General features: G+C 39.0%; 1 protein-coding gene across 2 annotated transcripts; it reads right to left on the bottom strand.

Annotated features, from left to right (window-relative positions):
• Positions 1 to 3,345: 3,345 nt before the first annotated feature.
• LOC110040383 (contactin-associated protein like 5-3-like) lies at positions 3,346 to 8,083 on the bottom strand. 2 transcript variants are annotated; one of them, XM_020745622.2, is made up of 4 exons: positions 7,852 to 8,083; positions 5,728 to 6,136; positions 5,061 to 5,350; positions 3,601 to 4,383 (listed from the first exon to the last, which is right to left on the bottom strand). In XM_020745622.2, exons 2-4 carry the CDS (start codon positions 6,131 to 6,133, stop codon positions 4,246 to 4,248), a joined length of 834 nt encoding a protein of 277 aa, XP_020601281.2. In that variant the 5' UTR covers positions 6,134 to 6,136; positions 7,852 to 8,083; the 3' UTR covers positions 3,601 to 4,245. The 2 variants fall into 2 exon arrangements, with proteins under 2 accessions (XP_020601275.2, XP_020601281.2); XM_020745616.2 differs by lacking the exon at positions 7,852 to 8,083 and having other exon boundaries at positions 3,346 to 4,383; positions 5,728 to 6,840.
• Between the last annotated feature and the right edge of the window lie 5,643 nt (positions 8,084 to 13,726).

The raw sequence follows: 13,726 nt of genomic DNA, 5'->3' as shown, positions 1-13,726 counted from the left end.
CAGTTAGCGTGGTTATGACATCACAGACGTTATTGACATTCCGCCACTGATTTTTTCAAAGGAATAAAAAACTGTTGCGTAATATTTGAGTGCACGCAACATCTGAATAACACCAACACCTGTAAAACAATTGTAAGGACTCAGTGGCTTTCAAAAGTTAGAGTTCTTACGAGATCGATCCAGTGATTGCATCAAGTAAGGCTATTTGGACGAAAATTCAACGAGTATATGAATGAACAAGTGCTATGTATTGTTCCTCGTTGTTTGTATTTTGACTCGCCCTACGGGCTCGTCAAAATACGGCACAGGTCGTAAAAATATACAGCGATACTACACACCAAAACATCTAATATGATATATATAACAGGCGCTCTAAGTGGCTTTAGACACTAGTACCCAATGTTTGCCCTGAATGCCCAGGTTTTCGGAGTGAGATGCATGGGGAAGTTTGGCGGTGGGGAGATGGGTTCATCAGTCGTCTGCGGTTGGTATAACAAGCCACCGACTTAGAGCTTAGTATGACTATTAAATCCCAAAGACTCTGGGTGTCGGGAGAACTCGAACGGTAACAGCTTAGCTTATTTAAAGACGGTGATAAGTACAGCCATGAAAGTAATCAAAGGGGTTTCAAAAATATGACAAAATAATGTAATGCATTTCATTAACAATGGCACGGCTGCTGCTTTAACTGAAGACTTACACAGACATCATGTTAGATAAACTGCGTTTTTATTGCGTTTTACTGCTTGTTTCTGAAACTTTCTAATGTAGCTTTAATAAATTAAAGAAATCACAAAACTAGACTAGGTTCCAGTACTCTTTTGAGTAACTGATTTTTCACAGTGTAATCAAGCAGGTCATTTCCTTGTTTTGAGCAAGTTCAATAATCGTTAGTAATAAATCTGTACATTACAAATATTCATTACTAAATAAGGGACCGTTCATTTTTTATAAGGTTGGGGGGGCTGGTGGGATTTGGGGGGGGGCCATGCGAAAAAAAATGGCTTTCGAGGGGGGGTCATCCCAAAAAAATAAGGGAAAAAGGGGGGGTCACGTGAAATATTTTAGTAAAACTTTAAAATGGCATAATGTTTGAATATCAAAAAAATTGCTATAGAATAAACATAGAAGGCAGGATACAAATTTATTACAAACTTTCCTTCTGCTTTAAAAAAACGTTTGGCGACAAAAAGCATTTGTAGCTACTGAAAAGAAGTATTTAACACTGTTATTTTCGAATGCAACTTTCACCGGCACTCATCTTCATCTCCGCTGTCGTCGAGTTCTTCGTCGCCGCTTGTGCTGCTATGGGAGTCTCTTTCACCAATGCTGCAAGAAGCAGCAATGCTTTCCGTCAGAGTGTACTCTTCAGGGTACATGAAGGTGTAAACATAATCTCTGACTTCCCGCTCAAGGTTGGTGGTAATTCTGCTTCTTGCAGCGTTGGTGAAATAATTCCCTTCCAAGAGCTGGGCGATGTATGGCCCATCTCTTCTACATATCGACGTGGCAACATCCTCAACTTTAAGACACTCTTCCGGGACGGCCGTTCTAGGAGGGTACACAAGGCATTGTGGAAGATCATTTCCTAGCGGGTTTCCAACACAGATTCCATAAACTCGTTGGACGTTGTTTTCAGTCCGCTTCCTCTTTCTTTCATTTGACTTTTTGCGGTTTTCTTTTTTCCTTCTCCTTTTGTTGATGTGCTGTTTGAGTATGCCCTTGAATATGCTGTTATAATTGCTCTTCTTATATTCTAGTGCTTCCATGTCCTGCGTGACCTTCATCAACTTAGCTTCTGTACATTTGATCTGTTTTACATTAAAACTGTGGGCAAATTCTTCGCCCTGCTTTAAAGCAAGCCCATTGGACTGAAAGAGTGTGGAATCGTGTTCCTTTACATCTTTCAATATGACATTCAACTTTTCCACCATTGCTCTGTGCTCTTTGATGGAGAAGTTCAGTTTTCTTCCATCACTGGGCTTCAACTGGTACCGTTGCATGGAAAACTCACTCGCCCTTTCTGAACAGCCATCCGCACCTAGAAAAATTGCTTCTTTTGCTTGTAAGATGTCAAACTGCCTGGATCGTTCAGCTGTAAACCTTTTCTTAAACGACTCGTCGCTTTCGCCATTATTGCGCATTTTGGAATGAGCCTCTTTCATGATGCTCATGTAGTAATACGCTCTTTCCCCGATTGGATTAACAATATAAAGAAGAAAGAGCATGGAAGTGGCAGGCTGGTTTTATCTGACCCAGAGAGCGTTGCTCTATTTGCAGATAAGTTTATTGTCAAATCGAAGTTTGTGATGGATTATCCTCAGCATCTTGAAGTGCTGGAATTTAAAAGGAAAAAGAGAGCAGAAGAAAAGGCAAAGTTAAGTAGGGAGGAGGATTATCCTTGGACTGAGTTGTGCGAAGGTCTAACCAAGCTTAAAAAGCTACGTGTTCCAGAACTAAACAAGTACTCAAACCACCACGGGCTGAAGCAGCATTTGAAAAGCAGCAAGAGTGAGAAAGTAAAGGCAATTGTAAGACATTCATGCTTGCAGCAGAAGAGTCCTCTCAGAGCTGGCCAACCAACACTGAGAAATGCCAGGACATTGACACAAAATGACAACAGGGCAAGTGCTGACAGCAGTGAAACGGATGAAAGTGACTATGATGAGTATGACAGTGATGCCATTGACTCTGGGGGAGGAGATGACTCAAGTGACGTCATTCTTGCATTCATCAATCCAGATGAGGAAGATGCCAATGAGAGGCCAAATGCCACACGCTCAGGGCGAGCCATAACTAGGAGATCCGAAATTGACTTCTCTTTCTTTTGATTTGTTTTTTAAAAAACAGCTCTCTGTCGTACAGAGATTGTAAATATTGTCTTCATAGTGAGCACAATAACGTGAAGTAGGGGGATAATAGAGAAATATTAAAAAAGTTGAAATCTAAATATTGTTTGTTCAATTTTTTTGGGGGGGGGCCATCCCAAAAAATGACCGCTATAAGGGGGGGCCATGTGAAAAAATTGGTAAGCTGAGGGGGGGTCATGCGATTTTTAAATGGTGCTTCCCAAATCCCACCAGCCCCCCCTCCCTCATAAAAAATGAACGGTCCCTAATATACCTGAACTGCGGGTAGGGAAGGTATGCTAGTAATAGTGAAAACGGCTCTTTACCGCTCTGTGGCAAGCGTGCATCTATTGCATAAGTGCTGAGAAAAAATATCGAAGCTGGGGTGAAACGATGGTGAACACTGAGTAGCGTGAACGGTAGTATGAACGTTCACTTACTAATGCCGGTGTATTCCTGAAGGCGATTTTTGTTTACGATGGCCTTTTTTCGTCCATGAAACTTAGAATTAATTAATTTATTAACTGATGACTGTGGCACCACTCTGTAAATAAAACTGTTAAGAGAAAGATGTCCCCAGCACAGGCATGCGAAAAGCCCAAAAGCTAATGATAGTTCACGTTTTTCAGTGTTAAATCGGAGTTTATCAAGTTTCAAAGAAATGTAAGGAGAGATAACCAATCCTATAGCCACACAGCCTTGCAGCAGTTCAATTTTAACTCGGTACAATGAGTAAATCTCGGGAAATAAATTGCGTGTTATTTCTAGTTATATCATTGCTTTTCTCCTTACTGAAAAATGTTACTAAATGGGAGATGCGATGTAAACAATCATGGCTAGACAGATCGCTTCGATATACGTTTTCTTTTTGTGGAGTAATTAACAAGTGATTAACTGAAGTTAGTGTCCTTCATCGAGTCACGTGTATGATGCTCGCGGGAGGCCTGGAGAGAACGAAAGAAGAGAAAGGCTTAGTTCAGACCAGCGACATACCGACATAAACGACATAACCATGTCGTTAATGTGAACATCGACATAGAGACTTAGGAAAAAGATCGATTTTTTTATGTCGTTAAGTTCGTGGTGTTCTGTTGCTTTTATGTCATTAAGTAAGAATGTTCACACTGCAATCATAACAGCGTAACGTCCTTCTAATGTCGTTATGTCGCTAGTGTGAACTAGGCCCAAGAATTGTCAGAGTGCTCTCCTTTCCTTCAAGGTACATCGATCATGACTCTATGATGTGAAACTAAAAGCACGAATTAATTGTCTCATATCTTTGCAACGGAAATGTTGAAGGGAACTTTGCTGCTTCACCCGATTATAAAGCAACGTGAAAGGTGCCTGAATCATGAATGTGAAGGCAGCTTTCGTTTGCCGTTTCAAGTTGAAAATGTCATTCATATAACTCCACTCTAAGACCGATGCATCTGTTGGAAGAGTATGGTTGAATACTTAAAAATTCGATTTGGACAAGTGCCGGTTTAAGGGGGTGATAAATCACCGTATCCCTGTCTGTGTTGCCTGCGATGATCTGGAAAAGCAAGAAAGGAGAGGAAAATTAATGAGTACAGTGAAAATTACACTTTTTACGTCCAACAAAGATAGTACTAGACCCTGAAGAAGTCTGGGCTTTGCTAGTTGTCTGTTGAAATTTTAATTTAGTTAATAAATTTTGCCCGTTTGCTGTAGTGCCGTACTGAACCGTAGTATCAGTTTTGCGATCAGTTTTCTTTTACGCTTAGAGTGACCTCTGGTACAAGCATTGCCTGAGCAAGAGATCTGTCATCAGACAAGCTAAGCAGTTTTATTCTTCGTTGCGTGATCCTCTGCGTCCCTCAATTGACGCTGATTTACTTTGTTCTAAGAGCGGTTTTCAATTAACTTCCTAAGATACTAAAGAATTGAGCTGGGCTGTTCTGTGGTTGGTTTAAAACTTCGAGTCACCAACCCAGCCAATGAGATAAACGTCCATGTATGACCAAAACTAACCACGATGGAGGACACACGCATTTAACCCCACTTGGCGCTAGGCGGGTATGTGTGGACTGATTCGCTGTGCTCTTAAAGTTTGCCTTGATTTGTTATATTGATCGCATTTTTTGGACACTCAGGTTAAAAACTGCTAATCTCTTTAACTAATGACTTCACATACCAATCAAGAAGAGACAGTCACGTGACAAACTTACGGCTAGTCACCATGATATATACCTCTGGGTATTGTTTTAGCGATCCCCCCTGCATCTTATAATATATCCTGAAGGTCGTTGTCCAGCAGTCTTCCGTCGGGGATCCCTGTGTCGCAATATAAGTTACATTCACCGGTGAAAACAAGCTGATGTTAAAATTGGGTGCCAAGTCTCCTGTCACTGGTTTCCAGCTCCCCGGACCGTGAAGTCGGCCCCTCCATGCCTCGTGTCCGACTGGTGAGGTGCTGGAGGTCAGCTGACCGTCGAATATCTTGTTATCGTCTTCTATTCCTACTGCTTTCAGTGGCAGAGCTAGAGACAAAGAGGATCGAGGAGGCAGTCCATTTTAAATTGTTTCCAGAACTAACTCAATTGCAAAGTCAATGTTTCTCCCTTAGTATGAATTTAAGTGGGCTGTGAATAAAATTTGATAATTGATTCTTTTATGCAGGCGTTTTGTTGTTGTTTTCTGCTTCCAACGGCAGAGCTGGAGAGAAAGAGTACTAAGGAAAGCAGTACATTTTTTGCTTTGAATAAAAAAGTACCTACTTAGTTTGCAAAAGTTCATGATCCTCCCTTTGCGTTTGAGTTGGCTGTGAATAATTTTTGTTCGACACTAATAATAGGCTCTGACCTTCCAAGCTGAGGTTTTGGGAAAGATAAGAGCACGAAACAAAGTTTCAACTTACTTATGTTTTGGCATCTTGATCCTGTGAAGTCCACATTACACACACAGTATGGCTGCGGCAGCGGGTAGCATGAGCCGCCATGCAGACAGTACAGCAGCCTGCATGGATCTTTCATGTCTTTCCTGATGTTGTGGATGTACAGCGTGTCTCGGCTCTCCTTGAAATCTTGAGGAAACATTTCTTTACTTCCGTAGTTGAATTCACATCTCCCAGTCTTTGTGTGGAAATTAACGCTGAAACATTTGACGTCAAGTTCACAGCGATAGGTGCATATCTCAAAACTGGTCTCTTGCATCGCTTTCATCACGTGACCAATAAGCTCATGCTGTTTGATAGGCTTTATAACTTGGCAGAAGTCAGCGGTATGGATGGAAAGTAGGAAAAGAAGACTGGACACCACAGGCATTCCCTGCAAAGAAGGCCAGTTAGTTACCAGGATTTTACGTATCACGCATGGAATCTTTCTTTCGCTTGCTGACACTACAAACGTGAGGCCGTGGAATACTGACCATTTCACTCGCTTTGTTATTATTGCTGACATGTAGTCGCCTACATATGTTGTACCAGCATTCTCTAAAATGTTGGAGGAAATTTGTGTTTTTTTTTACAACCTTCCTTTCCCACTCACCCTACTGATCCCCATATTATTCTATTAATGTAAGTTTGAGAAATAAGCCATATCCTTAGTTCATGACGTCAGAAGTCACCTGACTCCAACAGTTTCTTGCCTTACACATGAGCATTGCGCACCCACTGTGCAAACGGTACAATCCCAAGCTACAAGCGACGCACCAACTCGACTTATTGATTCTTCTTTATATATATTATTTTAGGAAGCTCTCAGGAAGCTTTCAGCTCAATGAAAAATAGCGGCTGTTTTGTATAATAACAGATGAATCTTGACAACGGACACGCCAAGTGGAATCAATAGTCACATGTGCCTAGCTTGAACCTATTTAATTGAATTTTGAGCCACCATGTGGGGGAAAATTAGTTGTCGGTCACTATTTGGAGAATTTGTCAAGTGACTCACTTGCCCAATGACACAGGTCAATAGAAACTTATCGTCACTTTTAGAGAGAATAACGGCACCCTATCAGAGGGATACAGACCACAGTTCAATAATCAAAAAATTGACATGAATGAATGAAAACTTTAACGCTTTTGCGGGAGCTATATTAAAGAAGAAAACAAATTAACGTTTTTCGTGTCATAATTATTCGGGAAGGATTGAAAAACCTTATCAAATTAGAAGTTTTAGTCATTCTAGCGTTGATGATATTGGTCTTCAAGATACAGAAGCGTAAAAAATTGAAAATTAATTTGAAATTACAGTGTTTCTCATTCAACAGACTAGCTTGTGTGATAAACGACGCATTGTACAAGTTTAGGATTTCTGCCTGTTGCACTGATACACCTGCAGCACTGTGTTGAAGCAATTACCAGGATTTTTCTAATATACTGAAATCAACGGAAAGAACCAATTAAAAATATTTTAGTGTAGAAAAATACGAAGAGGATAGTTAATTAAAAATTGGTCAGAGATAGAATTGACGTTGTAGTAGGGTACTCTCGTAGTCCTCGGGTGGCCATGAGTTGTGATGAATTGCGAGGACCAAGACACGTAAAATAAATATATGACAATCACTAGATTTCATTAATATTTTGTTTGGGTCAAACCCTTTCATCCGTTCGAGAGCTCTCCGGATTTCAATTATCCAATTTATTAATATTATGATTATTTTTTGGGGGAATTCTATTTTCAGTAGACACAATTGGTGAAAGAAGACAATTTCAGCCAAAAAAACCTGTCCTCAGTAGATTTCATTAGTTTTTTCAGCAACCAACGGTACTTGGACCTGTCTTTTTTTTAATCCAGAGATCTTTAACTTCCCGGACACGGGTACAACGATACTCTAACATCTCTCAGTTACATCTGTATCTAGCCTTGAAAAAATATATATATTCCACTTTATCTTAGTAGCAGCTAAGTCATTCTATACCCACCATTACATTTGTAGGCAATGATTATATTTGCCAGCGCAAAGGGCAAAATTGCGACAACATTTTGTTCTTAGTTTTCAGTATCTTATTCGGAAAAAATATCAATATTTACTTTCTTACCGTGTTTTTTAGAACAACGACCAAAGTTGTTTTAATTCCCGCGATTATATTACAGCAAGTAAACCATTCGAAGTCCAAAGGAAGTCTTCGTTCAGTCTTTCATGTATCAACCTCAGGATTTTGTTCGGATGTTTTCTTTTGGGTGTGCTTTATTTTCTGTTCATCAAAGCTCTAAGAGCGACCTTTCTGATCCTGTTGATAATTTTATGTATTGCCACTGGTTTTGTGTACAGAACCTAAGCGGTTTTATTAAATGTTGCTGTTTTAAACTGCGTACGATTGACAGCCGCATATTTTGAACTGACACGTGTGGTTCATAAGTAACGAAAGAAAACAATTGGTCGGAAAACTGGCACTGTGTTAAAGATAAACGAAATGAAACTTCTACTACATAAGTAATGATTTATATTGGTTTTAATTTTTTGATCAGTTTTGGAAAAGAAAGTAATAATTGGAAAAAAGCATTGCGAAAGTCTTCGCGTATAATGTTTCGTTCTTCTTATGCTTGTGCTGTGCTTACGTTGCTGTAGGTGACATAAGTAAATTACAAGCCAGTCAACCAATCATAACTCACTTTGACCCAGACTTCTACGAAAATTTCGCAAACAACTTGGCAGACTGCGCCATATTTTAGCGGGCAGTGCAGTCGAATAAGACCTGCTAAATTGACCAATCACAGCACGTGTAATGACAGAGAGATATCTTATCAAGTAGAAAAATGATCCTCGCAATTTTGTTTACGATTTCAAAACCGCAATAAAGACTGAAAGAAACAATGCATGTTATGCAGTATTTGCACACTAAGGTCTAGTAAGTTGGACAAGAGTCAATTTCATTTCTCATCAATTGATTAAGGTATCAGTATACCCCAAACTTTACCATTTTTCAAAAAAACTGTCTTTCGCTTTTTCAGATAGATCTTGTTGCAATCTTTTATTTAAAAAATTTCTATGAAAAAAGATTGATTCTAGGCAAAGGTATAAACGAAAAACGTTTTTTTGCGTTAATTACCTCTAATTGACAGTTGTCAACAGGTTGTCACGAGAAGTACACTTGCCATTAAAAGGTTGCGTGACAGATTGCCACCGTATGTACGATTGTCAAACGTTTGTGTTTGAAAGTCGACGAGCTCTTCGGAGTGTTCTCTGTCTGTAGATTTTTGATATAAACTTAGATGTGTCGTCGGAGAAAGCACCACAGAGGAAAACGTCGGAGGAAAAAGGTCGAAAAGGTTTCAAAAACACCGGCAAAAACATTCCATCAGAATAGAGGAGTTCACGCTCTAAGGTGCATTTTGGGTAATCAGGGCAAATTTACAAAGAAGCAAAGCCGTAAAACAAATGTTTATCTTTATTTTTCCGTTCTGATTTCACATTTGGAGACGAAACTGTACTGTTCGGCGGAGAAACCACTTTTCTAGGTTTACCAGCGTTTTTGAACCGATCGAGTGATTGTTGTGGGCGTAGGAATTTTTTCTTTACAGTTAAAGCCGAATGATTAAAATTCGTTAGAATACCATGTTTATCACCGCTGTTTGTGTTATATTCTTAATCTGAAGCTACGATGACCTAAAAACAAGAGTTTATAAAATCTTTTCTATCTTCATGCCTTATACCTGTAGGGGACGATTACAAGCAAATTTTGTTTTTAAAGCCAAATTGAAGATTAACTTATGGAAGAGGAATGGCAGCTTCGATTAAGTCAATGTTAAGCCGGATTGCTAAGTTTAAGACGTAATCGAACCTAGCAACTTGGTAGAACATGTTTGCACGAAGCTGCTCGCCATGGAGAGATCCTATCAGTATATCGTGGTGGTTAATTAGAACATCCAACAGTCACCCAAGGTTATGATTCCGTTAGGAACTCGGGGAGTCGAAATGTTTCTTTGCTGAGTAATCTAAAACTCAGATAAACTTTCTTCATTTTAAGTTTCTAGTTGATCGGTATAACTTACAAAAATCACAAACTATTATACAGTGGTATTTGCAAATATACCTTTGGAAATAAAATTCTTCGGTTTTAAACAAGGAAAAATAACCGAGTTTTTTTTTTAGTATTTTCCTTTTCTTTTCTTGCAATTATTGTCGGTGTCAACTATATCTAGAGTGTTTCTGTGAATTTTACGTTACTCCACTTCCCATTAAATTGGCTTATGACAAATACTCTGAGAAAGGACGCAGTGAAACGGAGGCAAAATACATATGTGCATCGCAAATAACTTCTTCGTTTTTGCTCTCTACTGTCAGTTTTATAACGCAGACTAGTTTCAAACCTTGTATTGAAGTCCTCAGTTGTCCTCAAGCAGAGAAGATTCCTGTCTATTGTCAATAATATGCCGATAATAAACAACTTGAATGTAGGGTTAATCAATGCGTGTGTAACCTGTTTGTCAATACTTGTAATATTCGTGTTTTAACCCATTAGTCGCTTTTGAGCGCTAAAATTAATATTCATATTTAAAAAAACACTTAACATATATACTATAAAAAAATACTTATGAAGACAAGATTGATCATCGCAGTTATGCACACAACTGAAGCTAAGCAGTTGTGAAATTAAAGCCTGAAAAAATTCAGGTCTGAACGGGATTCGAACCCGGCCATGACCTCTGCGATACCGGTGCAGTGCTCTACCAACTGAACTATCGTATATTCATTTGCATTCTTAATCATCTACGGGTATATTACAAACTCACATACTGACCAGCTTCCAGATGGCTTGATAGCTCAGTTGGATCATGTCCTCATATCTTTCTCTGCAGTTCAAATACATGATCTTTCAAATATTCATTTGTATAAAAAAAGTATTGGTAGATTGCGGAATGGATAATTCTGTTTGCAAGTGGTTATAAAACTAAAACCCCAAAAAGGAAAAGCGGTACGAGTTGTCGTATTTGTAAACTAGTTAGTTCTTTCTGAATCTAGTGATACGACCTTCCAATATCTAAGTGATTGATTAGAACACGTTGTTGTTACCCAGGCTAAATGGCACAGGTTCTACTCCCGTTTGGAATAATTTCCTCCCTGAGAAATTCGAACTGAAAGCTATCGATATTTAAAGATTACTAGTTTACGTGGATTACTTCTAAAAAGTACAGGTTTCTACTCAAAGGAATCGAGGTTGGAAAAGGCTATTCATTGTTAGTATCACCCAACTAGTGGACTAATGCAAATCCTGCATTTTAATTGGCTACGCTGGTAGAGGACTATTAGTAATAGTCCTCGAGTAGCGAAATTGGCGCAATCGAGCGTGACGCTTTCTTTCGTTTTATATATTCCCAAACAAGTATTTTGTCAACTTGCATTTGCTAACTTTATTATTGCCTTTTGTGTCCGACTAGTTGGGTGATACTAAAACAATTAGACCCTTCGCCCTCAAGGTCCACGGGTCAATAACCCATTCGGCTTCGCCTCATGGGCTATTGACCCGTAGCCCTTGCGGGCTACGGGTCTAATTGTTAAATAGACAACTGTCTGATGATTTCGTCTGTATCTTCATTGCTTTCCTTTGCTTAAATGTTGTTAAATTGTTCCAGAATTCTTGGAGGTGGTAGCACATAGCCATCGCATGTCTCGTTAAAACATGTTTCAGCCAACCCACGTAGTATAGAATTAACCCGTGAACTTACTTTCTGAAAATGGAAGTAAGGAGAAAGGGGAAGAAAAGTCTGCATTCAAATTACTTTTTCGTTGGACGTTCAGCTTTACAAAATAGTTTCAAACCTTATATTGTCGTCTTGGGTTGTCGTTAGACACTAGATGGCAGCTATAAAGATTCCAGATGTGTATTATTGACAATTTGTCGATGTTTATAAGCTTAAAGCGGGGCTAATCAATACAGTAAGTTCACCTGTAATCAGTTTGTTAATGAGCATGAATATTCATTATTTATAATCCAGTAGCCACTTGAGAGCCGCTGATCCATTAGCTTCTCTTTCAATACGAGTTTTATTAGGAAATTTCAGTACCTATATCATTGCCCTTTAAAATAAACATTTATAGTAGTTGTTTATACAACTTGGTATAACATATAACTTGGTATGAAATCATACGACTCGTATTTCTGTTCATCCCTATCAGATATTTCTGTCTTCTTTTCCGAGTATTAAGGACGGTGCCTACTAAATACAAAGGTTTTTGCGCCAGGTTAGGACCACGCGGAAAAAGTAGATCTTTGCGAGGGCTATTGGAATCCACGAAGAAAAATGGGGTAGCCACGCAGTTTTCCGAGTTAATTAGCCTTGAATCTCAACAAAATGCTGACATCAGCAGTTTTCTGAAAACAGAAGGAGAGGGTATTTAGAATTCGCCTTTACATACAGAAAAGCAAACAATTTTATTAAGATCTGAAAACTACATGGTAAATGGTAACATAAAAACCATTTTTGGTATCGTTGCAACAGCACTTTTAGCGTCTCTGACAGCCTTCCTCTGTTTCAGCTAAAATACAGTCTAAATATCTTTTGCTCACAACCAGAAACTAATCACGTGCTGAATAGGCTTGCCAGTTCCATTTCATAACATAAAATATAGGGGTAACCACGCGTTTTTTAAAGTTATTGATCTTTTTGAAACCTTTTACGGTGCTTGTTACATTTTTTCCTGTCACCTCCCCAGTAAGTAAAACATATGCTTATCTCGCACTTGTTTTGCACGCGCATTACGCCATCTGCAGGCACATGTTTACAGTTGGATTTCAGTATCATTTTCGACAGATTACAGCTAGTTTTTCAGCTGGAAGAAGTTAACAGTTAGTGGTTAGCGATATGCTGCTGTTCTGGTGTTCGTGGTTTAAGTACAGGTTCATTAAACTTGATTTGGTCACAGCAGGAAAATTTTGCTTTCAATTTAGTCGTGTACTTGGTAGCGTAGTTGATTGCCTCATGTCAACCCAGCGCGCGCGTGGCGCTTAAACCATACCTTGCGTGATGCGCAGAACGTGTGCGCACTAACAAAAGTAGGCACCGTCCTTAAGTTTATGTCATAGCTAACGATAGTTCGACAATGTGGTCTTTTTATTTCTTAGGAAATAATATACAGCTGGACCTTGTTACGGAGATTGGGCTGCAGTTTTGGTCAACAGTGCTAAACATTATGACCGAGTACCTTCGCTCCTAAAACAACAAGATTAAAACAACATTTAAAATACACGCGTACATACTTTCAAAAAGTCTATTGGGATTTTTCATTTTGACATTACAGCCATGTGCATGTGTAACTCATTATAGCATCCCTTTTATGGCTTTACTGGGCTTATGAAGTAACTATCTCAAAGGAGCTAAGTCACGGTTTGCGCATATTGAAAAGTTTAGCCTCAATTTTTTTTCAAATTCGTTGTTTACATGTAATCCGTCTTAATCTTCTCCATCCTTAGCCATCCTTGTTCCTTTATGGTTTATCATTATCTCTTTGGTGTTTTTCTATCTTATTAAACTGTTATTTTCAGGTTTCCTACCATTTAAAGGTAATTTTGTATGTGGCCAAAATAACTCAAATTACCGTGACTGAGCTCCTTTAAAAGTAAGACATGGGTTTTAGGTTCTATGAATGAAAACATGTTGTTTGGGTCATGTGCATGATAGGCGGGCTTCTTTAACAACCTCGTATCCAGAGTCGTCGTTCCCCTTGACTTGCGGTCGGTTAAAGAGCGACCTTGAAAAAGATCCGACTGGAAGTCTAAAAATATCGGTTCATTTTTGCTAAAACCAATCAAAATCAAACCTGCAACGGAACTCTCAGGAGTCGCTCGTTTCGTCAAGCTTGCGCAGTAAAGAACAAAGACTCGAGGAACGGGATTGCTTCTTTAACCGACTTGCCTCTTTATAATTTCGTGATTAGCACTTGTGTCCTTGTAAAGAAGTTATGTGGGAGGTTTT

Source organism: Orbicella faveolata, unplaced genomic scaffold, assembly GCF_042242905.1.
Source record: "Orbicella faveolata isolate gen_17 unplaced genomic scaffold, um_ofav_v1 contig_25, whole genome shotgun sequence".
NCBI lineage: Eukaryota > Metazoa > Cnidaria > Anthozoa > Scleractinia > Merulinidae > Orbicella > Orbicella faveolata.
Note: the sequence above shows the minus strand (reverse complement) of the source record. Positions and strands in the feature narration are given on the sequence as shown.